Below are 26,005 nucleotides of genomic sequence, written 5' to 3'. Positions count from 1 at the left end.
CTCTGTTCCATGGGCATGACAGTTTCATTATTTTGATGGTCACTTACCCAAAACTGGTAGAATATCTATGCTGCTCAGTGAAAGAGTATCTTAAAAGCAAATTCTTTGTCTAAAAGTCACCTAACCACACTGCAGTTCTGAAACAGGACTGATTGGACTCAAAGTGTGGGAGAGAATGGGAAGGTTTCCTGACACATAGAATGGCCCCTGTGAAATAGGCGTGCTGAGGGGACTTAACCCTACAGAAGGAGCAGCCAATAACCAAGAGAAACAGGCATGGACAGGAGAGGGGGGCAGGGGCCTCGTCTTCGAGCATCTCCCTTCGATAGTCTCCTGTCTACACAGTCACCATGATCTGATCCAGAGGCTTCCGTTTGAGGTTGGGCACTGTGGCCTCTTTGCTGGGGTAGCCCACAGGGAGCAGCAACAGCAGCTTTTCATTTGTGGGGCGGCCCAGGAGTACCCTCAGTCGTGGGCCACAGTTGAGAGGCGAGGTAGTGACAGTCACCAGACCTGCATTCTAGAATAAAAAAAAATAGGAGAAGGAAAACATACATTTTAGAGCCATTGGCAAAATCACAGCTCGGCTTCTGGCCTGGGGGTATTCTAATCCCTATTAGCCCTACTAGTCTCATCATTTCCCTGAATTGGACCGTGTTATGGAGTAAACTGTGTCCCCCCTGCCAAAAGTGATAATCCTTATGTTGAAGTCCTAACTCATGTACCTGTAAATGTGACCCTGTTTGGAAATGGGAATTTTCTTTTGTTATGTTAAGGGGGTCTTACCAAAGTAGGGTGGGTCCTAGACCTAATCACCCCTAAGTGGTACCTTATTAAAAGAGAAGAATGGACATGGAACTCACAGGGAAGACAGGCACCATGTGATGACGGAGACCATGACATCTACAAACCCAGGAACACCAAGGACTACTGGCGGCTACGAGACACTGAGAGGGACAAAGTGGACCTTCCCCTAGAGCTGATGCCCTGAAATCAGATTTCTAGCCTTCTGAACTGAGAGAAAATAAGAGTTCTGTTCTTTATCTGTGTTGTGGAAACACCAGGGAACTGAGACAGGAAGCCAAAGGCCACCACCTCAGGTGATGGGCATCTTGAATCTCACCTGCACTCTGTCACCTCCCCATACCACACCTTTTTTAAATCCAACAGTGGGAAGCTTCTTAAAGAAGAAAAAAAAAAAACAAAAAACTTTTCATTGATGTTTAAGAAATAGGAATGACTATTTTATATAGTAATTTGGAGAATACAATTACACCAAAGGAATGACAAAAACAACAGGGGGTTCCTATGATTATAAAACCAACAGTGGAGGCGGGGCATCATCCCCACCTGAAAATAGGAAGGTCCTATGAGAGGGGACCCCGTGGCCAGGGGATAAATTGGGGTAGAGGAAAAACCCCATCAGTCTCTCCCCAAAACTCGTTGCCTTCGAGTCGATTCTGACTCACAGTGACCCTCTAGGACAGAGTAGAGTTTCCAAGGACAGCCTGGTGGATTCAAACTGCCAACCCTTTGGTTAGCAGCCATAGCACTTAACCACTATTCTCCCCAAGCTCCTCTAAATAATAAACAAACATGCAAATGGTTAAGGTTCTTGACTGCTAATCCAAAAGTTGAAGGTTTGAGTCTACCCCGTGGCACCTCGGAAGAAGTTCCCCGTGATCTACTTCCAAAAATTTAGCCATTGAAAACCCTATGGAGTGCAGTTCTACTCTGAGATACATGGGGTCACCATGAGTCAGAGTCAGTTCAATGGCAACTGGTTGGTTTAGTGAAAGCAATGAGTTTGCTAGATAAATGTAGTTTCCATACACCTCCCAGCCAAGCATTTCCAATCAGGTTGCCAAGGTAAGCCTGAGCCATAAGGAAGTTCTGCTGCTGCTGGGAGGGTCATGTATAGTATAGCAAGGTCATTAGTTCATTCAGTCTGCAATCTGTCCAGATGAGGGCTTCCTGAAGACTTCTTTCCTTCCTCACAAATTGTGACCTACACACAGAACTATGCCTTATGGAAAGCTAGAGGGCAGCAAACTCAACAGGAAAGTGATTCCAACGCACAGAAGCCACTTCGTGAACTGAGCTCTCTTCAGGCCTAAACTGCTTCTTGCAGGACCCTCACATAGATGGCAGCTCGCGGTCTGATGCTGCAGAGCAATTCCTTCCTGTATCTGCTTAGAGAGTCACGAGTGAAATAAAATGCCAACTCCCTCAGAAGGATTTTTCAAGTATTCTATATATAAACACATTCCTCTTTCATGTAACAATAAATATGTACTGTAAGATATTTTCAGCACACAAAGTTTTCTCTGAGATAGTAAAGTAAGTACATAGTTTTTTGGACTCTTTTGTTCCTTGAAAGTATCATCACTCCTGTTAGAATCTTTTTTGTTCTATTTATTTTATGTTTACTGTCTCTCTCTACCGCCTATCTAGACCCCACTCTCCACCAGAATGTTCAGTTCATAAGGCAACTATCCCCGGGGCCTCCCAGGATCTGCCACGTAGAACCAGTTGTCATCAAGTCGATTTTGTCTCATGGAGACCCAATGTGTGTCAGGGTAGAACTGTGCTCCATGGAGTTTTCAATGGCTGATTTTTTGGAAGTAGATCACCAGGCGTTTCTTCCAAGGCACCTCTGGGTGAGCGAAAACTGCCAACCTTTCAGTTAGCAGCCAAGCATATGAACTATTTGCATCACCCAGGGCCTATGTCATAGAGAAGGAGCTCAGTAAGTGCTTGTTGAATTAAGGCAATGAATAATGTGGAAGGAATGTCTTAATCCTGCTCCATTTCCTGCTTAGCCTTGCTCTAGCTACTAAATAATAACCGTACTGGAAATTCTTTAAGCACGGGGATATGCTTCTAATACAATGGAAACTCAGCTTCTCGGGAAAGGAACTCTGTGACAGAAGTCTCCTTGTAGTTCTTGAGCCCCGTGTCTGCTAAGACAGTGACATTAAACACGTATAAGACCTCAGTCCTTGTGACTTTGAAGATCTGAAGATCTTTGTGTGTGTTGGCCAGAAACCTTGAAGCTTCATTTTGATGCAGATGACGTCAAACTCAGTGACAATTTTCCTGACCACAAAATGACGTTGGAAATCAATTTCCAGGCAGAATTCTGCCTTGCAGAGCCATCACACTCACCAATCCAGGTTTCCAAAGTCAGTTTTGACATCGAGTTACCTTACTTAGGAACTCAACTGTAGATAAACCATTTCAAAAGTCCCTGAATCAGAAGCTCAGCTGACCTGTTTGACTAGAGCCACCTTTGTCCCCCTGCCTCGCTTCTCTCTCTTGGGCCTGCTGGAAGGGGACATACCTGCAGGGCAGCCAGGAGGAGGCCACAGGAGATGGAAACACTGATCTCGCTGTAGTAGTGGACCTTCTTTTTGCCGTTTGCAGCAAAACCATGTACTTGTTTGAAAATGAGAATCAAAACAGGGGCTGTGTCCAAGTACTCTTTAATCCAGTTGGTTCTGGGGAGAAAAAAAGAGATTCAGGGGATTATTTGCTTTTGGTGGTTTTTGTTCTCTTTTTATTACCTTAGCTTATTTATGTTGAAAGTAAAGTCATTTTTTTTTTTTTTATGTTTAAACTGGAAAAGAACAGAAATGTGTGTGTGGTGTTTTATTCATCTTTTTCTGTCCAAGGTCATTCAATTCAATAAACATATGCCTAGAATGGCTGTCGTTGTTATTAGCTGCCGTCTAGTCAGCTTTGACTCATGACAGCCCCAGGTACGACGGAACGAAATATTGCCTGGTCCTGCACCATCCTCAGAATCATTGGTATGTGTGAGTCCATTGTCGAGGAGTGCTTTCCAATCCGGGCAGCTCATCTTCTAGCACTCTATCGGACAATATTGTGGTGATCCAGGGTATATTCACTGGCTATTTTTCAGAGGTAGATCATCAGGCCTTTCTGCCTAGTCTATATCAGTCGGAGTCATTGCTGAAACCTATCCACCACGGGTAACCCTGCTGGTATTTGAAATACTGGTAGTATAGATTCCAGCATCATAGTGACACACAAGCCTAGTGTGGCAAACCAAAATCAAACCAAACCCACTGCCATCGAGTCCATTCTGATTCATAGAGACCTTAGAGGACAGGGTAGAACCGCCCCATAGAGTTTCCAAGGAGCACTTGGTGGATTTGAACTGCCAACCTTTTGGTTAGTAGCTGTAGCTCTTAACCACTATGCAACCAGGGTTTCCTACACCACCAGGGTAAGGCATATGAAATACTGGAAGATACAAAAGATGGATCCTCTAAGCTGTAGGCCAACATTCAGCAAATGAAATCTAGTTAAGTGCTATTAAAGAAATATGAACCAAGTGCACTGACCCCCAAAAATGAAACATTAATTTTGAGTGAGAAGGATAGAAGAAAGTATCCCAGAAATGGGCACTGAAGGCCACGTGGAGAGAGGGGACTAGAACAGCATCCCAGGCAGAAAGAAGAGATTTGTAGAGGCAGAGTTAGGAAGGAAAGTGCAAGGCAGGCCAGGGAATTTCCAGAAGCCTGGTAAGCTGGAGGATGTGTTATACAGTGGGGCATGGGTGGGTCGTAGGTTATGTACAGATTTGGAGGGTCCTGGACTTTGCTTATTAGATACTGGAGAGTTATCACAGGCTTCTGAGTGAAAGCATCACATAAAAGATCTCTTTCAGGAAGAAGTGGATTGGTATGGGGAGAGGGTTATCACGAAGGGCGATATTTGGAAGTATCAACTACAGAGTCCTACCAGAGGGAGGGAGACTAGACAGGGGACAAGAGCAATGGCCCAGGCAGGAGGGTGAGCTGAAGGGGAAGACACGGGCCCAGGAGAACTTGGGGAGGTATAGCTACTAGAGCTGGTGCCTCCTGTATAGGGTCATGCAAGGGAGTAGGCAAAAATGACAGCAAAGTTTACCTGAAACTACAGGTTGGTGAAAAGTAACCCTCTTAACCCAGTTACAGAGAAAAGGAAGGGAACTTTTCCAGGAGGGGGATGTTACTCCTTTGAGATGTAAATGTTGAGTTTAATTTTTTTTTTTTTGGCAATTCAGAGCCTATCTTTCCTATTCTTTACCCTATCCCAGACATTTTGGCAAAAGTTTCATTCTAGGACAGATATTCAAAAGAAAGACAATCATGTAACCCTAGCATACTGAAATTGTTTCTTAGGATATATTATTAATTAGTAAGAGAAGGTCACCATTCATCCCATTTTAGCCTAGTTTTTTATGAAACAAGCCGGGCCACTTTACTGCTTTAAAATACACTATGGAACCAAAAGTGGGAGCAGCAAAAGACAAAATAGACAAATTGGGCTTCATCAAAATTAAAAATTTTTGTGCCTCAAAGGACTTTGTCAATAAAGTGAAGAGACAACCTACAGATAGGGAGAAAATTTGGGGGAGCCATATACCTGATCCCACCAGAGCTGGATTTGATCCCAGATCTGATTCCAGCTGGTGTTCCTAACCACTCCATGATACTTGGGGCTCAAGGCAATAGGGGGGTGAGCCCTAACTTAGCTTCCATAACTCCTCTCAGAGACAGAAGCAAGCTTTTGTTTCTGTAGCAAGCTGTATATAACAAAACATTTGCCATTTCAGCCATTTTTATGTATATATTCAGCGATGTTAATTATATTCATCATGTTGTAAAAACATCATCACTGTTTGTTTCTAAATTTTTCATCACTTGTAACAGAAACTCAGTGCCCCTTAAACAATAAGTTCCCATTTTTCCCCCGCCTGACCCTGGTAATCACTCACAAACTTTGTTCTATGTGTTTGTCAATTCTAGATACTTCATGTCAGTGGGTTCATACGATATTTGTCCTTTTGTGTCTGACATTTCACTCAGCATAATGTTTTCAAGATTCATCCATGTTGTAGCATGTATCAGAACTTCATTTCTCTTTGTAGCTAGACAGAAGCAAACCTTTTAACACTTAACGAATCCAAGAAGCTGCAGTCATAGTTGTTTTATTAAAAAAAGTCAAACACTCCTAATTCCACCAATTGCCGTACCTCAGTTTCTTCAGGTCTGTCACCCATCTGACTCCCATTCTTCTCCTGTAGTTTATCTCTTCTTCTTCCTCGATGATCTCCCGAATCCTATGCTTCACATCTGGGTCCTTCACAACCACAAAGGTCCAAGGCTCTGTGTGGGCTCCACTTGGCGCTGTTCCTGAAACCAAAACCAAACCCGCTGCCGTTGAGTTGACTCCGACTCATAGCGAGACTGTAGGTCAAAGTCCAACTGCCCCATGGGGTTTCCTAGGCTGTAATCTTCACAGAAGCAGACCACATTTTTCTCCCATGGAGCAGCTGGTGATTTGGAATTGCCAACCTTTCGGTTAGCGGCCAAGTGCTTTAACCACTGCATCACCAAGGCTGTTCCTATCACCCATTAAATTACAGTCAGAAAATTAAAACTGCAGAAAAACAGGGTAATGTTAAATAAAAATAAATACAATAATCCATACTTGCTCAAAATGAAGTTAGATCATCTGGAAAACAAAGTGCTTGGCAGCTGACTCTGACATACCACTGCTGATTCCATTTTGGCCATCAACCTGGGTGTCTCTGAACCAACTAACTGAGATGAAGGCCAGTAGCTCAAGGGCTGTGGGAATTTATCATGGCTTTTCTAATTATACAGAAGATGTTCCCAAGTAAGTGCACCACGACTGCTGAGGGAACTCAAGGGAGAAGTCCTGGCAGCTAACATCCTCCAAAATGTTGTTTGTTTTAATATTCTTGAGAATGGATAAATTCATGAAGCTTATTGGAAATGGCAAAATTTAAATCCAAAAATGGTTTTAAAGACGCTCTTCAAAAGACAACTAAACTGCAAACTGTTTAGTGCCAGTACCAAAGCTCTGAGTGTAATGCTATGGGCGATTTCGAGTTTCAAGTGGTTTGTGGTCTCATTGGGACACAACAAAACTCTTTTCCTTGGGCACTAAATATACAAAACAGTGGTGTCTTCCCACTTACTTGGGCTCAGGACCCCTCAGCCACCTTGATTCAGTTTCAGCATCCCAGAAAAAAGTTTCATAGTTCACATCTCAAGGAGCCCAAATTCTCTTTGAGATTCCATTCAGGGCCTGGGCCAGCTTCTGACTAAAGTGTCACCCTCTGTCCTAGAGATGGCCCACTGCTCCGAGGGGGGACAACAATGACCATTTGTGGGCTATTTCAAAATAGGCTCTTTCTTCTTAATGAGTAATCTAAGGGCATAAGTTCTACCTGTGAAGGGAGTCAGGCCTGCTTACTACCAATGGGGTTCTTGTTTGTACAAACCACCACCCATATTAGAGAGGGCATGGTTGGCTTGTGAAGTGCAAGTTAAAAACTAACCACGAGGCACTTAATTCTTAGCAGAGTGATTGTAGTTCACTTAGTACCCATGTTATTTTCTCACTAAATATGTGTCTGTAAACAAGAACTAAATTGCTTTAAACATATGAAATAAATTGTATATCTCCCTAGTGCTTTCAATTATGCCGAATTCACCTGAACATCACACACACACACACACACACACACACACACACACACACACACGCGAAATTTATTAACTGCTATTCCGCTCCTTGGAATCCCTATGGGGCAGTTCTACTCTGTCCTATAGGATTGCTGTAAGTCAGAATGGACTTGACAGCAATGGGTAGATAAGGTATTAAATAAAAGACTCAGCAACCTAGTGCACTTGTATTCTTTACTGAAATGAAATGTTTTATTCTTGCTTTTTATTTTTTAATTGGACAATGGATTCACAGTGGGTGTAGAATAATTTCTGCAAATGAAATTTATGTGACTTATATAGTAATAAGACTCCAATTAGAGAAGATTCTTAAATAGGTTGGTTTTTCTTATCTCTCTTTCCCCTTTTCTGTACCTTTCATTTTTTTTTCCTCTGTGGAGATACCAATTTACATAGAAAATGGGTTTCTTTGTTTTACTTTGCAATTTTTACATGAGTAAATTTTGCCAGATAAATAGAATACTGGAGCTGATATGTAACGTAAGAAAATCTGTTCCAAAAAGAGAAATGTGTATGTTTGTATAAGTATGAATATATGAACGTATGGTGTGATACATGTGTATGTGTTCTAATGGGGGAAAGAAAGATAACTTCTCTTCTAACGAGTGATAGTATGTTCAGAAATTTTACATTTTAATAAAAGTTTATAAAATTGGATATTTTCAGAAGTTTCGTACTGTGGTCACAAATGCTCCAAAGAAGTTTGTAACGGTCAAAATGTAGTAAGTGGAAACCATTATGTTCCTGGGAGTCAAAGGCCTGGATAAGGCTCTACAGATAAACATGTCCCTCTAGGCTTTATTCACTCTGTTTCGACTTCGGCATTTCTCCAATGTTGTCACATCACTGATGCCACCGACATTCACAAAGACCTCATGTGCAATTACAAACCTGCCGCTTTGATGATGTTATCAATGACTTCCATTGGGATTTGCTCATTACTTATGAACCTGACAGATCGTCTCTGGTTGAGAAGTTCATAAAATTCCTGGGATCTCTTGGCCATCTCCTCCTCAGAATATCGAGTGTGGGCAAATGGAATGTGGTCGATGGTTTCTTCCGACTCTTGCCATTCATCACCATCTTTAAATAACAAAGGGGCAAATCATCCCTTAGTCGTGAGACAGACAGACAGACACCAAGGAGATAAAGTTCTCAAAAATGTGTCTAGAGTTATGAGCCCAAAGGTATCAAAACAAGATGAGAAAGAAATTCCTGACCTATGATCTTGATTATCCTTCAAACTCTGGACTGAAAATAAATATTTTTTTTTAAAAAGGGACTTTTTTTTCCTACAAAAAGCTAAGGAATTCACATTTCTAGTAGTGGTGGACTAGGTTATTTGAAACAATCTCCCATCAGCTGAAAACCAGTAAAAGTAACAGATAAAGCGTTTTTTAAAGTCATTTAAAAATCACTGAAGGGTTGACAACATTGTAAGAAATTCTCCAGCTGAACATGGGAGGAAAATATGAACCTGCAGAAGTAAATAACCACAGAAACGGCATTTCCTTGAATGTGTTTGCCAATCCCTACAAACCTTAATTTCCATTTTTATATCTTCAGGGATCAAGGGGACAGAAATCAAAGTCCAGGCCCACATACAATGCAAAGCTAATACAAACCCTTCCCACAATAAGTTGGGACCCCATGAGCTACATCCTCAGGGAAAGGGTGAATCATAAATCAATCAGGCCCCAGGTAGTCTTTTTTTCAAAACTAGGCAGCAGCTTTTTAAATTCGAACACTTTATTCTTCCTCTTTTTTTTTTCTGCAAAGGAATCAGTATGTTCTAATATACTTAGATTTTTTTTTTTAAATTGTGTTTTAGATGACGGTTTACAGAGCAAATTAGTTTCTCATTAAACAGTACGCGTATTGTCTTGTGATATTTGTTGCCACTCCCATGACATGTCAACACTCTCCTTTTCCTGACCTTGGGTTTCCCATTACCAGCTTTGCTGTCCCCTCCTGCCTTGTTGTCCTGGCCCCTGGGCTGGTGTGCCCGTTTAGTCTCGTTTTGCTTTACGGGCCTGTCTAATCTTTGAATGAGGGGTGAACCTCGGGAGTGTCCAGGAGCTATACTCCTGGGGTGTCTCCAGTCTCTGTCAGACCAGAAAGTCTGGTCTTTTTTTTTTTTTTGGTTAGAGTTTTGTTCTACATTTTTCTCCAGCTCTGTCTGGGGCCCTCCATTGTGACCCCTCCCATGGCAGTCAGTGCTGGTAGCCTGGCACCGTCTGGTTGTGCTGGACTCAGTCTGGTGGAGGCTGTGGTACTTGTGGTCCATTAGTCCTTTGGACGAATCTTTCCCTTGTGTTTCTGGTTTTCTTCATTCTCTCTTGCTCCAGACAGGATGAAACCAGTGAAGTATCTTAGATGGCCACTCACAAGCTTTGAAGGCCCTAGATGCTACTCACCAGAGTAGGATGTAGAACATTTTCTTCATAAACTATGTAATGCCAATTGAGGCAGACGTTCCCGAGACCATGGTCCCCAGGCCTCAGACTAGTAATTCAGTTCCTCGGAGAGCTTGGATGTGTCTGTGGAGCTGTCATGACCTTGTCTTGGTCAAGTTGTGCTGGCTTCTCCAGTGTTGTGTACTATCTTCCCCTTCACCACAGTTTTTCCCTTCCCACCCTTCCTTCCCTTATAATCATCAAAGGTTGTTTCTTTTTGCATGTAAACCTTTTTATGAGTTTTTATAATAGCAGTCTCATGCAATATTCGCCCTTTTGATTGACTTATTTCACTCAGCCTAATACCCTCCAGATTCATCCATGTTGTGAGATGTTTCAGAGATTCGTCATTGTTTTTTATCATTGCATAGTATTCCATTGTATGTATGTACCACAGTCTGTTTATTCATTCATCTACTGATGGGTACTTAGGTTGTTTTCATCTTTTTGCTGTTGTAAATAATGCTGCAATAAACATGGCTGTGCCTACTTCTATTCATGTGATGGCTCTTATTTCTCTAGGACATATTCCTAGGAGTGAGATTCTGGATCATATGGTATTTCTATTTCTAACTTTGTAAGAAAGTGCCATATCGTTTTCCAAAATGATTGTACCATTTTACATTCCCACCAGCAGTGCATAAGAGTTCCAATCTCCCCACAGCCTCTCCAACATTTGTTATTTTCCATTTTTTTTGATTGTTCATGCCAGTAACGCAGGGGTGAGATGGTATCTTGTTGTGGTCTTGATTTGCATTTCTCTAATGGCTTGTGATCAAGAGCATTTCCTTATGTGTCTGTTAGTAGCTGGAATGTCTTCTTTGGCGAAGTGTCAGTTCATATCCTTTGCCCATTTTTTTATTTGGATTATTTGTCTTTTTGTTGTAGAGGTACTGGATTTTCCTGTAGATTTTAGAGATTAGACCTTTGGTGGACTTGTCATAGCCAATAATTTTTTCCCAGTCTGTAGGTTCTGCTACACTTTTGGTGAAGTCTTTTGATGACCGTGTGTGTTTAATTTTTAGAAGATCCCAGTTATCTAGCTTACCTTCAGGTGTATGTGTATTGTTAGTTATGGCTCGTATCCTGTTTATGCAGTGTATTAGGGCCTCTAGTGTTGACCTTATTTTTTCTTCTACAACCTTTATAGTTTTTGGTTTTATATTTAGGTCTTTGATCCATTTTGAATTAGTTTTTGTGTATGGTGTGAAGTATGGATCCTGTTTCATTTTTTTGCAGGTAGACTTCCAGTTTTGCCAGCATCATTTGTTAAAAAGACTGTCTTTTCTCCATTTGATGAACTTTGGGCTTTTGTTGAAGATCAGGTGACCATAGGTGGATAAGTTTATATCTGAGTTCTCAGTTCTAGTCCATTGGTCAATGTGTCCACAGTTGTACCAGTACCAGGCTGTTCTGACTACTGTAGCTGTATATGAACACTTCCTTCTTAAGGACACACCTTCAGTACAGTTAACAAATGGTTACACCTGTGTTATAGATTGGATTGTGTTGGCCAAAAATGTGTGTCAACTTGGCTAATCTATGATTCCCAGTATTGTGTGATTGTCTACCATTTTGTCATCTGATGTGATTTTCCTATGTGTTGTAAATCCTAATTCTATGATGTTAATGAGGCAGCTATGTTAATGAGGCAGGACTCAACCTACAAGATTAGGTTGTATTTTGAGTAAATATCTTTTGAGATATAAAAGAAGCGAGCAGAGAGACAAGGAACCTCATACTGTTACCGGAGAATGGCCTCGGTTCTTGTCTTCGGTGTAGGAAAGAATTCAAACATTGAGACAAATAATGCCTAGCGAGCAGAGGTTTATTAGCAAGCAGAGGGTTAGTAGTAAAAGTACACTTGTCTAGGAAGTGTCAGGTGGGCTACCCAGATATAGAGAGAATCAGAGAGCCCCGAAAGTCGTTTTCTTAGGGTTTTATGTTCTTTTCTTGATTTGTCCCTATTAACATTTAAAACCCAGGACGAGACACCCCCATGAAACCTATTTCCTTGGCTTAAGGTTTAATTACCAAGTTAGAGATCTTATCAAGTTAGGGACTTTATCAAGTTAAGGGCTTTATCAAAGATCCCTGTAAAGATCATTTTCTTGGCTTAAAGTTTAACTATGTAGGGACCATCTTATTGAGGAATGTCACCACCCCCTGTCTCTTCCTTTGTTGGGATTGTCTTATTGAGGAATGTCACCACCCCCTGCCTCTTCCTCTTCCCGAGTACAAGCTTTCCCCCTCCCCCTTACAATACCACCAGGAAAGCAGTGCTGGGAGCAGAGCTCATCCTTTGGACCCAGGGTTCCTGTGCTGAGAAGCTCTTAGCCAGGGAAGATTGATGACAAGGACCTTCCCCCAGAACTGACAGAGAGAAAAGCATTCCCTGGAGCTGGCACGCTGGTTCTGGACTTCTAGCCTCCTAAACTGTGAGAGAATAAATGTCCCTTTGTTAAAGCCATCCACTTGTGGTAATTCTGTTATAGCAGCACTAGATAACTAAGATAGGATTTGGTACCGGAAGAGTGGAGTCTTGCTGTAATAGATACCTAAAATGTGGAAGTAGTTTTGAAACTATGAATGGGTGGAAGCTGGAAGAGATTTAGGGTGACTAATATTATTAAAAGCCTAGATTGCCTTGAACAGACTGTTGGAATTATGAACATCAAGGACAATTCTTCTGAGTACTTGAAGGAAGTGAGGGGAGCTGTTACACTGGAGACAGAGCAGACGGCGATAAGCAGCAGCAGAACCAGGAGGCCAATGTGAAACAGCTCTAGTGCCAACCCATGGAGCAAGAGAGCTGAGTGCCTTTGTGCGAATGCTTCCTGGTGGAGTGGGGCGCCTCCAGGCACTTATCGGTGAAGCTAGGCTTGCCGACTCACGCAAGACAGCTGAGTGACTTCCATATGAAGTGGGGTACCTCCAGGCACTTATCAGTGGAGCTACAGAGCTTTAGAACACTTGTCCCAGCAGGGCAATGGGGGCAGTGAGGCCCCAGGGGCTGAGAGGCCAAGGAACCAGGAAAAAGAGCTGGCTCAGTATCAAAAGGCAGGGCCACCACCTCTGAAGTCTCAAAGGGTGGAGTTGCCACTCAGATGGACTAGGAGAATGGGGCCACCCAAATGCGAGGAAGGAGAGTTGCAGTTCCAGTGGGCCTGGAAGGTGGAGCTAAAGCTCAGGGTCGAAGGGCCTCCATTCAGAATCTGGAAAATATGGCCAATACCTAGAGTCTGGAGGGTAGGGCCATTGTCTAAATGGTCTCAGAGAACAGAGGATTATTTTTCAAGCTTTGAGAGCTAATGTAATGTGTTCTGCTGACTTGCTTGGCACCTGTTATCCCTTCCTTGCCTCCAATTTCTCCTATTTGTAATGGAAATGTCTACCTTTTTTCCATTCTACCATTACACTTTGGAAGCAGATTTCACAGGTGGAGAGAAATTTTTGGATTTTGGACTTGGAGTCGATTTAAGACTTTTGCTATGATATGGTGGGGTGGATGTGTTTTACATGTGGCAAGGACATGAATTTCTGGGGGGCCAAAGTGTGGAATGTTATAGATTGAATTGTGTCCTCCCCAAATATGTGTCAACTTGGCTAGGTCATGATTCCCAGTATTGTGTGATTGTCCACCATTTTGTCAACTGATTTGATTTTCCTATGTGTTGTAAATCCTACTTCTATGATGTTAATGAGTCAGGACTAGAGGCAGTTATGCTAATGAGGCAGGACTCAATCTACAAGATTAGGTTGTATCTTGAGTCAATCTCTTTTAAGATATAAAAGAGAGAAGCAAGCAGAAAAACAGAAGCACTTCATACCACCAAGAAAGTAGTGCCAGGAGCAGAGCGTGCGGTTTGGACCCAGAGTCGCTGTGCTGAGAAGATCCTAGACCAGGAGAAGATTGATAAAAAGGACCCCCCCCCCCCACCCCGAGCTGACTGACAGAGAAAGCCTACCCCTGGAGCCGGCACCCTGAATTTGGACTTCTAGCCTCCTAGACTGTGAGAGAATAAATTTCTCATCGTTATGCCATCCATTTGCGGTATACAGCCACTTCTGTCGTAGCAGGACTAGATAACTAAAACGACCTGCAATTGCACAGAGTGGAGCTCAAGGTCCACAGTTGCAAAGGCCAGTGCTGGCTCACTTCCACAACAGGCAGTACCATCTTTTACAGCTGAGTTTGGTTGTGTTCTGTGTCCCAGTACACGTTACTGACGGGGTGGGAGGTACACGTTTAGGACCTCCAAGAAGAAAGAAGCATAAATAGATTAGTATGCAGGAAGTGGTTTCATCTTCAGTTAGCTTTGGGTAATCTTTTCATATCTGCCAATATGAATTCTGCAAGGTAATACCTTGCCTAGAAAGGGCTAAGTGGCTTTCAATTTAAAGCCACATGGTGAGGTAGGTTACAAGTAAGAGGTAAATCAGGTTAGACATGTGTGAGAACACGTGTATACAGACTGACTACAAGCACAGAAACACCCATGAAACCCATCTGATGTTTTGAGTAGAAGGGCAAAGCCCTACTTTCTAATTTGTTTCTTATTATGTAGAAAGCCCAGTTTAAAAAACTGTCTCCTACCGGGATAGTGTCACAATGGTTTGTTTCATACCAGAAACAAATTGTTAAACAAAACCGTGTCTCAGTTTGGGTTTTTCTAGGATGTTTTTCTCAACAAAATGGGTTCTAACAGTTTGTATCTCCACAGTGTGATCACTAACGTTTTTCTAATAGTGGTGATTGCCCCAGTACCATATTCTGGAGAAAAATACCTACAACGTACCTGGGTACTGGGAGCAAGGTCAGGAGAGCTAGATATAGAGGTCAGTTGATTCAGAAAGGTTATGAATTACCTGTCCTGATTTATGCTGCTAATTTTAATAACTTGAGGTAAAATAGCTTGGGGCCTATCCAAGGGACTAGTCTTAAACTAATATAATTTAAATGGATTGCATTTGAGAATTAATAAAATTTCCTGGAGCTCAATGAGGATGTATGTTTCCTTTGTCTAAACCAAATATTGTTTTATACACAAGGACTTTAAACCAATTAAAATAATGGTCCATGAATGATAAGCTTATAGCACTATTTCCATAATTAGTATTTAGTTATAAGTTCATAATCATGAATGCAAGACTATAACAATGACACAAGGGGTGAGATATGTAGTCTTTATTCCCAGGTAGTCTTGCAAGTAGGGTTTATATCATTTTGGTGGGCTCTGGAAACCTCAACCTTGAACTTGGAATAAGGTAGTCCTGCCAAAAGTACCCCATGTGCCTAGCAGAAGAAAATGCCAACATGTAAATAATTTTTAAGTATAATTACTAGCAGTCTACCAAATCTACTCAAGCTCACAAAGAAACAAAACACTTTGAGCAAGGAACAGCAGGATTAGTTAAAAAAAAACAGAATCAGATACCCAGAGACTCCAAATATTGGAATTATCAGACTGAGGAACTATGATTATTATGTTTAGAGGAGGAAAAAAAGACACGATTAAATACGTCTGCAGGGCACAAGAAAGGATAAAAACTGACATAGCAAATATGAAAAAATAGACCAACTAGAAAAGAAAACATCTGAAAATAAAATAATAGAATTAAAAACTTAAAGGGTGAGTTTAAAGCATATTGTTATTGCACGCTGTCAAGTCAGTTCTGACTCATAGTGACCCAACGTAACAGAGTATAACAGCCCCATAGTGTTTCCTAGGCTGTAATCTTTATGGGAGCAGGTCACTAGGTCTCTTCTCCCACTGAGCAACTGGTGGGTTCAAACCACCGACCTTTCAGTTAGCTACATAAAGAAGCAACGAACTGGAAGGTGAGTCAGAAGAAAATATCTAGAATGGGGCAAGGAGAAACCAAGTGATGGAACACACAGAAAAAAGAGCAATAAACATAGAACAAACAGAATGTCTAAGATACATTTGATCACACCCCAAAGAAGATGAGAAAGAGTGTGGCAGAGGCAACATTTGAAGAGATTGCAGACAAGAAATTCCCAGAGCTGATTAAAAGCAAAAAACTACAGATTCAAAGTCTCAGTAAATTATAATAAAAATCATAAGAAAAAGAAACCCACACCTTTTATAAATAAATATAAAAATCTTAAAAGTAGCCAGAGAAAAAAGATTATCTTCAGAAGTATAACAGTAAGAATGATAACTGAATTCTTAATAGCAACAAGAGTGATTGCATTGGATACAAGTGGACCAAATGCTCCTGATAAAGTCCAATGATTTTTTCTTTTAATTTTTTATATGGTGTTAGAAAGAGGCACATCTAAAACATAAGAATATAGAAAGGCTGAAAGTAAAAGCGTAAAAAAGTTATACCATGCGTAGTATAATTATATTAATATCAAATGAAGCAAAAATTAAGGCAAAAAGCATAAATGATAGAGAGAGGTCACTATATAATAGTAAAAATTTCAATTTACTAGAAAAGCACAATTTTAAATGTATATGCACTTTTATTACAGCATCTCAAGACAGACTTTCAAGAAGAAATTTAAAAAGCCATGATCATAGTGGAATATCTTAACACACTTCTCTCAGTAATGACAGAATAAGCAGGAAAAAAATCAGTAAGGATACAGAAGATCTGAACAAGGCCATTAACAAAATGACCAGATGAACATATATAGAACACTGCACCAAACAACTCTAGAAGACACATTCTTTATAGGCACACTCAAAACGTTTATAAAAATTGGCCAAAGATTGAGCCAGAAAATAATAAATGTTAAAGAATTGAAATGTGAACAACAAAGATTTCAACAGAAATAAACTTCAAAATGTTGGCTTCAATCAAACAGCTCAAATTATTGAAAAGGGGAATGTTTGGGATGGAGAAAAAAATGTGTGTACGCACCCCTGTGCCTGCGCTCATGTGTGCATGCGTGGGCGTGTATTACTTTCTGGTCTGGGGCCCAAGTGGGATTTTTGATGGTTGTTGAACTTCATCAATACCTAGAAACTAGGAAGCAAAAGATATGGAAAGGAGACCATAGACAAAGTAGACAGTGGAATAAATTGGTATGAATTGGCTTTTTCAGGGAACTTTGAATCAGATAAATAAAACTTCACCAACATGGCTGCCAGGAAACAGACACTGAAAAATCAATGGGATCTGGTGAGCAGATGGTTCTTTTACACAAAAACTTAGTCTTTACTAAACCTACCCTAGTCCTTTTCAGGTTAATGGGAATTGCTGCAGAGAAGTTATGTCACCTTAGGCGGCAACTCCTACTTAACTAAGAGCAGATAATCAGAGACTACAATGAAAATAAATAATCCTGAAAATGGTCAGCACTCACTTTCCTAAAGTAACACATTTGGGTTCTCTGAAACCATTAAAATTTATGTGAGTGAAGATGTATGTGTCCTACATATTGTGAAATGCAAACTGTGTCTTTAGAAAACCGAATATAATGCTGTCTCCTTTCTTCCTTATTGATCACGCCCCTAAAAGCCAATGAATTTCCTTGATGTGATGTATATCCCTTGCCTCGAGCTGTGTGACGGAAAACAATGATTTGCTCCTTTCTTCTTTGAGTACATGCAAGTCCACTTTAAAGGCACAGATTAGCTGATATTATAGTTGTGGTTGTGGTTGTTGTGATTGTGGTTGTGGCACCTACCAAAGGAATTCCACTTCCAGAGATGGTTAGTTAGGTATTTAGACCAACCCTCCAAGCTAAAGAAAGCTAAAATTTTAAATACAATGTATTTTGTAATATTTTCTTCTAAGCACTGAAGTGAGAAATCACAGTTAAAATCTAGGTGAAGGTGAGTGCCCACAGAGGTAATCTAGCACTCAAATGCCCAAAAGACATTTTCCAATTACCAACGAACAGTTGTGAAGGCGAGCTCAGACAAAAGTGTCTACTTTTATGGTTACATAAGTCAAAACACCAGGACTGTGAACCTGATAGCCCTCACACTTTAAACTGGAACCCTAGAGAGTTATGCCCCATAAACGGAAAAAGCTAAACCCATTGCAGTCAAGTTGATTTCGACTCATAGGACAGAGTAGAACTGCCCCATAGCGTTTCCTAGGCTGTAATCTTTACGGAAGCAGGCTGCCACATCTTTCTCCCGTGGAGCAGCTGGTGGGTTCAAATCCCTGACCTTTCAGTTAGCAGCCAAACGCTTAACCTTGCACCACCAGGGCTCCTATGCCCCTTACTAACTACCCGTTGCTGTCGAGTCAATTCTGACTCATAGCGACCCTATAATACTGAGTGGAACTGCCGTGCAGGGTTTCCAAGGAGTGGCTGGTAGATTCAAACTGCCGACCTTTTGGTTAGCAGCCAAACGCTCCATCACTGCACCACCAGGTCTCCTTAGTAAAAGTGAAATTTAGGGGAACCAGCCATAGCACGTACTTGCAGCCTAAGGTAATACCCCCTGGGTGACCCAGGAAACCACAATTCTTGACCTTAAAGTCTTTATAGAGCCTTAGAGTGTTGAACAATTGTTAGGCACAAAAATGAATATTCTCTGGAAATAAGTACAAGTATCCAGACCTCAAGTAGTTTTTACAAGTAATTTTTTCAGAAGAATGACGGGAAGTCATGATTAAGAACCATAGAAACCAGAGACAACAGAAACAGACCCACAAAGACTTGAGATATTGGAATTATCAGACAGACACAGATCATAAACAACTATACTCACTATGTTCAAAGAAATAAAAGACAAGCTTGACAATTTTGGCAGGAAAAAGTGACATAGAAAATTTGAAAAAAGAACCAAACAGATCTTCTGGAAATAAAGATTACAATAACCTAAATTAAATACCCAGTAGATAGATATAACTCAGAGTAGGCACAGCAGGAGAGAAAATTAATCAGTGGGAATGCAGTTTCTTCTGATCTATCCAAAATGTAGCATGAAGAAACAATAAGAGTGACAATATGGAAGAAAAGATGAAAGACACCAGATAGTACAATGAGATGGTCTAACCGTTCAATCGGAGTCCTAGAAGGAGAAGAGAGAATCGGGCAGAGGCGATATTTAAAGAGACAGTTGCTGCAGTTTTTCCAAAATCTCAGCATTACCTAGTAAAGTTGAATATATACGTACTCTCCATTCTCTACACGTCTACATTTACTAGCAGCTGGACCTTGGGCCCAGAGTGTACAAATTTAATTAGAAGGCCCTTTACTAAGTTTAAAGGAAGTAGATGTGATGGGGGAGTGGCAACAAGCACCTATCAGCTCTCCAGCAGTCAGTCCTGAACTAAACCCAGATGTCAGCAAGGTCATAATGATAACCCTGATCTTTATCAAATGTGTCAATAAAAACTTTCAACACCAATGACACTTTCTACACAATTTGTCAGTAAGTCTGACAATCTCTGTTGTTGGTAAGCAGTATATGAGATAATGTATTAAATGCTTCCTTAGGGGGTTAAGAGCTCAGGCTGCTAACCAGAAGGCCACTAGCTGCTCCTTGGAAACCCTGCAGGACAGTTCTACTCTGTCCTATAGCATCACTTTGAATTGGAATTGACTCCACGGCAATAGTTTTTTTTTTTTTTTGGTTTTAACTGTTTTAAAGATAAGCTAAAAGTTACTAACTCTTAAAATCCATTCCCACTTGTGGTTAAAGGCAGCCTAGGTGCATTACTTAGCCATTTCTTCAGCTTCTAAAGTTCTGAGCCTTTTCCGTTCCAGCCATACTCTAGTACAAATGATATGAATTGGATTGTCCTGAGTGGGTCTCTGTAGCAGGGCACGGTGGGACTGCTGTTCCTGGAGCCTCTCACAGGTCAGAAGGTCAATGTGCTGCCCAAGAGTGGGATCAGGCAGAACCAGGCAGGCATAGAGCACAGTGAGCTCAGGCAGAAAGTCCCCCAAGGGGATGCAGGGCAGTGAATAAACACAAAACGTACCACTTCTCTGCCCACCGTTGAACTCCTGGCTGCCCCCAAGGAATGTGGCCCTCACCAAGAGTAAAGAGAACAACCTGTACAACAACTTCTTTGTTTTCCTGCCTCCACCCTAGACCAGCCAAGCCAATCTGGGGGATACATTCAAGCTCTGAAGTGCACATTCCAAAGCAAATGTGTGCTATTATGGTTTGCTTTTTAATGTAGATCTTACATTGCTACAGTTGAGATTGGCTGTTGGTACTAGTAGCAACTTGCCTTTTATCATTGCTTTAATGTCGAGGAATTAGGTTTAAAGGTGAAGCAATTCTAGATCCCATCTACTCTTTAAAATTTAACATGGAGGTATTTTCTCTGGCTGAGTCTCTAAATAAGTTGCTTTTGTGTTTGTGCATTTCTACTTCAAAATGTTTGCAAGGGGCCCCAGATTTCCCAGCTCTCAGTCTACAAGGCCAACTTGTATCACACAATTCTTGTTCCCCTCCTCGAACTTTTTGGGATCCTTGAGGAGCAGTGTTACTCAGGATGGGTGTGATGTAGCCCTCCCAGCAGAGAGATTCTGGAGGTGAGGATGGTAGCAGCTTCAGGGCTCAACTCCTATCCCAGAATGCCCAACTGCCCCAGCCTTTGCTCTACTCCTTATTTGGGTCTCTCAGTCATTCCACTCCCTGGCGGCGTAGTGGTTAAGAGCTCAGCTGCTAACCACAAGGTCAGTAGTTCAGATCTACCAGCCACTTGTTGGGAACCCTATGGGGCAGTTCTGCTCTGTCCTATCGGGTCACTATGAGTTAGAACTGGCACCTAACAATAACATCTGCAATAGGTTGATTATTTCACTAGTAGCACCTCAGAGATGTGGAAGCTGGGGAGGTTTGGAGGTGCCCAGATGGAGAGACACTGGCTAGAGCAACACTATCCTGAGGCAACGCAAGGAAGTTGGCAGAATTTGTTTTTCTGAGCCTTTCATCACTTTTTGGAGTCTTGGTGGTGCACTGGTGAAGAGCTCTGCTGCTAACCAAAAGGTCAGCGATTCAAATCCACCAGCCACTCTCTGGATACCGCCTATGGGGCAGTTCTACTTTGTCCTACAGGGTCACTATGAGTTGGAATTGACTTGACAGCAGTAGGTTTTGTCATCCTTTTTGGTATCCCAAAGTCCCCATGCCGATCTGAAGTCTTCTCTAGTTGGACCCAACCAGATTTGCTCTCAAGGACAACATCTTCATTTGAGTCCTTACTCTTTCCTAATTTCCTCTCATCTAAATTTAACTGCCCATTATCCTAAAGGGGAGCCCTGTAAGTGCAGTGGTTAAGAGCTATGGCTGCTAACCAAATGGTCAACAGTTCAAATCCACCAATCTGCTTCCATAAAGATTACAGCCTAGGAAACCCTATGGGGCTGTTCTACTCTGTGCTGTAGGGTTGTTATAAGTAGAAATCAACTTGACGGCAATAAGTTTTTTGGTTTTCTTATCCTAAAACCTTGAGGTCTTACAAGAGTCTTGGCAAACCAACCTTTTAAATTAGCCATGCAAAAGTATTAGTGGGTGCATAGGATAATGAAAAGGAGACCTTGTAGCACAATAGCTGCTAAACCAAAGGTTGGAGGTTCGAGCCCACCAGTTGTTCTGTGGGAGACAAGACCTGGCAAACTGCTCCCATAAAGATTACAGCCTAGGAAACCCCATGGGGCAGTTATGCTCTGTCCTATAGGGGCACTATAAGTTGGAATCGCCTTGAAAGAACGAAACAACAGGACAATGAAATAGACGAGGCCGAATTCATTACCTTACTCTGATACACATAGGGTCACCATGAGTCAAATTGGCTAGATGGCAACTGGTTTATAGTAAAAGAGAGTTATGCTGATTAAGCTCAGTCTTTCTGAGCAGAGTAGAATGCTGACCTTATACAGAATTTTTGGCAGTGGGGTGCTGATAAACTGGTTCTGGGCAGGGGGCAGGGAAAGCCCCTGATTTATTGTACCTGCCAATTTCTGTGGTGTAAATATTCCCGTCAGGGCTTGATTTCAAGCTACTGATGATTTAACATACGGCCTGCAAAATCCCTGAATATTTAACAACTGACTCTTGCTAACGCACCACTTGGTTGAGAAGCATAGAGCCAGGGACTGATGGAGTACGTGGATTGACATCGTCTGTAAGAGCTGGCCCTTAGAGGCACTGGTATTGGAGTGAGTCCTCTCGGGATTGGCTGAGTTTCAGAAGCAAGAGGCTGACACTGGTTGGTGGGTTATTATTGAGGTGAGTTGTCCTTGATTCATTGAACAACTTTGAAACTTGTTCTGACGGCTACATGTTACCATAAAAAAAAAAAAAAGTTACCATAAAAAAAAATAAATAAAAATCTCTCCTTTCCTGAGTTTGTGGAAACATTTTTATTCTCAGGTGATATCCACACTAGACAAAAACTTAGCAAAGACTGGATAACCTGCGATAATTAAAAGTTTACTTAGCAATGTAGTTTAGGGATAGCTAGTGAACGTAAGTGCAGAAAAATCCCCACCACCATTAAAACTGACACATCTTCACGAGGTGTGTTTCCTCTATCTTTTCCTCCTATTCCCATTTCCATGAACTTTCATAGGCCTGACTAGAGAATTTTTGTGTAGGATTTTTCCTTCATTTTAGTGGAACAATCTGAAAATTGCTCTTTGAGATAAACATCACAAACTTCCTCTTCTTAGACCTCTGCTACAGATAAACAGAGACTGAGAGTACTGAAAGGACACCATCCTAGACTGGTCCCCGAAGGAAGTCTATCTCACATCTAACAAGGTGACCGCATGAAGCCTGTCAGCTCCGTCCCTTCCCCTCCCCCTGCTGATTCCTTGATCTATGAATATGAAGTAGGAATTCTTTGTGACCCAGAGCTGGAGCAGGTTATATTAGTGTGGACATTTTTCCTTAACTCACATTAGAATAACCTACAATACTTATTTTGCTGTTTTCCCCTCTTATTGTTGATTTTCAAAATAGTTTGAACCTGGTATCTATTCGCCATGATCAAAATGACTGCCATGTTTCTTCAGAAATGGAATCCTTTCTCTACTCCAATTACCTTCCTGCTCTATCCGTTCTGAACCGGGGCCACTGGCAGTGAGAGCCTCACTTAGACCATCATTAGGAGCAGGAACTTGGGTGGCAGAGGAACCTGGGTTTAAATGTTGATTCTCATCTACCATAGGATGGTCCTCACCTGCCATCACACCTGAGTCTTCTCTGTTGTTGTGTGTTCGAGTTGATTCCAACTCATAGCGACCCCGTGTGACAGAGTGGAACTGCCCCATAGAGTTTTCTTGGCTGTAATCTTTACAGGAGCAGATCACCAGGCCTTTCTTCTGAGGAGCTGTTGGGTGGGTGGGTTTGAGCCATCAGCCTTTAGGTTAGCAGCTGAGCTCTTAAGCTTTGTGCCACCAGGGTTCCTCTGAGCCTTTTCTAAAGGCCTTATAATCAGTTCTGCCTACTTTGCCTATTTGTTACTTTCGAATTGTTTCTTGTGTATTATTATTTTGTGTGGCCTTAGCAGGTATTGCTCATGTAAACAACAAAAATGTCAACAACACATCTGTGAAATTCTACAACCAGGCTGATTCGCCCATGGCTACTGAGAAGGCCACTGAGAGTGTTCAATTCATTCCTCTGGGTAAAGCTATGACAAGGATGAGGACCAAAAAGAACACACAGTAAAGAGGCAGAGGACTTTGTAAAGTGAATAAGTAGACAGAGAACTAGAATAGGGCATACAGCTGGGTTCTGTGCACCCAGCCTCAGGTACAGCCCCAGGTTCCTGATTCCCCACAAGCCTTACAATTCTTTCTTGTATCTTTAAAACTCTTGGGTCTTCAAACCCAATAACCTTTCCTCAACTCATGCTCCCAGAGAATTTTAAACCTGGCTGGCCATCCCCTGCCTCCTCTGTTCCATGTCCTTCTTCTGTTGGAGGGGCGATCTAACCAACTAGCTTCATGCCTAGTCTTGAGCCAAACTACCTGGGTCCTGGCTCTACCCCTACATTCTTGGGCAGGTGACTTAACCTGTTTGGGCCTCGGTTGCCTCGTCTATAATATGGGAATAATAATAACGCATTCCCCACTGTATTGTCATGAAGATGATATGATTTTCTATATGTAAAACAAGGCACTGGCAATATAATAATGCTACATAAGGGCTGTTATAATTATTTTCCTGGACCTCTCTTTTCCATGCCTTCTCCTTTTCTGTAGTACATTTCTCCCACCACAACTCTTCTGATCTGCGGGTACCCCCCAAGTTCTATCCTCAGCCTTCTCTCTAGAAAGACCCTTTTAGTGAATTCATTAGTTTGGTAATTTCCAGGTATCACCCCACATTGGTGACTCTCAGGTAAGTATCTGTGGCCTGGATCCCTCACCTAGACTGCTCCCATGTGTCACTGTCACCTCAAATCTAACACACCCTTAACTAAGCCCGTCTTCCCCATAAGCCAGACCGTCTTCCTCCCCATCCGTTTATGGTGCTCAGAGTCTCCCATTCTCCACATCTCACCCTCTCCTTCTCCTCCCAATATCCAATTTATTACCAAACCCATTCCCCCTTCAGCTTCACCCCTTCCATGCATTTCACTGCTGCCACCATCCAGGCCATCATAACCAGAAAAAATCATTGCCACAGCTTGTCAACAGAGCTCCCTTCATTTAAGGGAAATGCTTCTCAACTGGGCATAATTGGTGTACAGCTGAGAGTAAGAGGCAGCACAAAGACTGGCTAAGAAGCTGCTCAGACCCGAATCCTGTGCACCACACTCAGCATCATCAGCTCCCAGGCACTGAATGCCGGTTTTACACCCCGCACCCAACCCTGAGATTAGGATAACTCAGCACATACCACACACACACACACACACACACACACACACCCCAACACACACACCCCACACACACTCTTCCGTGGCCTCTGTTGGAGCAAGGGCATCACTAGCCCACCTGAAAATCATGAGCCTCTTCCACATTGAATCCATCCCACAAACCCGCCTCAGACAACCTTCTCCAATAGGTTTCCCAAGACTCCTCAAAAACCTATCCCTCCCTGCCTTTATCACATCTCCCTTCTCAGGTCATCCATAACCTGGCCCTCCCTCACTACTCCAGCTCATGTTCACTATTTCCCTGGTCAATATTGTCCTCCCATCTTCTCCATCTCTTTCCCTGTACTTGCACTCCTTCTGCCCCTTCTACCACAGATGCCTCCAGACCTTGCTCTTCATATCCTATTAATCTTCCCAGGCCCAGTTCATACCCCTTCACCTCTGTTATCCTGTTCCTAACTATCCCTTCATGTCTGAGCCTTCTCTAGACACCCTGTAATCAGTTCCACCTGGTATGTCTCTTTGTTACTCTCTAATTGTTTTCTGTATATTACTGTCTACCCAAATGGACACTAAGCTCGTTAAGGGTAGAGGCCACTCTTGACTTTAACCACAGAGCTTGACACAGTGGAAGGAGCTTGCTAGTCCCTAGATAAATGCTACTTGATGGATTTCAAAGTTCTTGATCAAAACCTGACCTCTTAACTGCATGCCAACTGCCTGCCTGTGATGTGGCCTTCAGAAGGATTTTAACAGCCAGAAGAGGACTGGATACAGGAAATAATGTCGGTCTCACAACAGCCTTTATGCTGAGTATCTAGGAATAAAGCTGGATTTGTGCCAGCAGGCGAAAAACTGACCACCCAAGAGGAATGCTTTGTCTTTGTACACACTAATACTTGGCACAATGGAGGTGGATGGTGAAACTGACCTGCATGCCTTTCTTCCTTTGCATAACCCCTAGCATCAGCTTATACTCATGTGAAATGTTGAACTAAACAGCACTGTCGGGTCTTTACCTTCTTCCACTTGGTAGAGGTCACTGCTGTCTCTTAAGTCTTCATCCATCCATGGACGAGTCTCGGCCCTGGCTTGAGACTCCACTTTTCTTTTCTTGATGCTTCTATTGGTATTTTTAAAGATCCACACAATCAAAATGCAGACAAGGGCTACCAAGACAGGAGTCAGGAGAAGCAT

At 42.1% G+C, this 26,005-nt stretch overlaps 1 protein-coding gene across 3 annotated transcripts; it reads right to left on the bottom strand.

Moving 5' to 3' along the window:
- Positions 1–238: 238 nt before the first annotated feature.
- On the bottom strand, positions 239–26,005 carry IYD (iodotyrosine deiodinase). Of its 3 annotated transcripts, none has more exons than XM_003404298.3 (5): positions 25,828–26,005; positions 8,460–8,651; positions 6,047–6,206; positions 3,344–3,500; positions 239–520 (listed from the first exon to the last, which is right to left on the bottom strand). In XM_003404298.3, exons 1-5 carry the CDS (start codon positions 26,003–26,005, stop codon positions 338–340), a joined length of 870 nt encoding a protein of 289 aa, XP_003404346.2. In that variant the 3' UTR covers positions 239–337. The 3 variants fall into 3 exon arrangements, with proteins under 3 accessions (XP_003404346.2, XP_023404461.2, XP_064148216.1); XM_064292146.1 differs by lacking the exon at positions 239–520 and adding an exon at positions 1,431–2,189; XM_023548693.2 differs by lacking the exon at positions 25,828–26,005 and having other exon boundaries at positions 8,519–8,656.

Source organism: Loxodonta africana, chromosome 1 (genome assembly GCF_030014295.1).
Source record: "Loxodonta africana isolate mLoxAfr1 chromosome 1, mLoxAfr1.hap2, whole genome shotgun sequence".
In the NCBI taxonomy this organism is placed as follows: domain Eukaryota; kingdom Metazoa; phylum Chordata; class Mammalia; order Proboscidea; family Elephantidae; genus Loxodonta; species Loxodonta africana.
The sequence above is the reverse complement of the archived record's forward strand: the minus strand, read 5'-3'. Positions and strand labels throughout refer to the sequence as shown.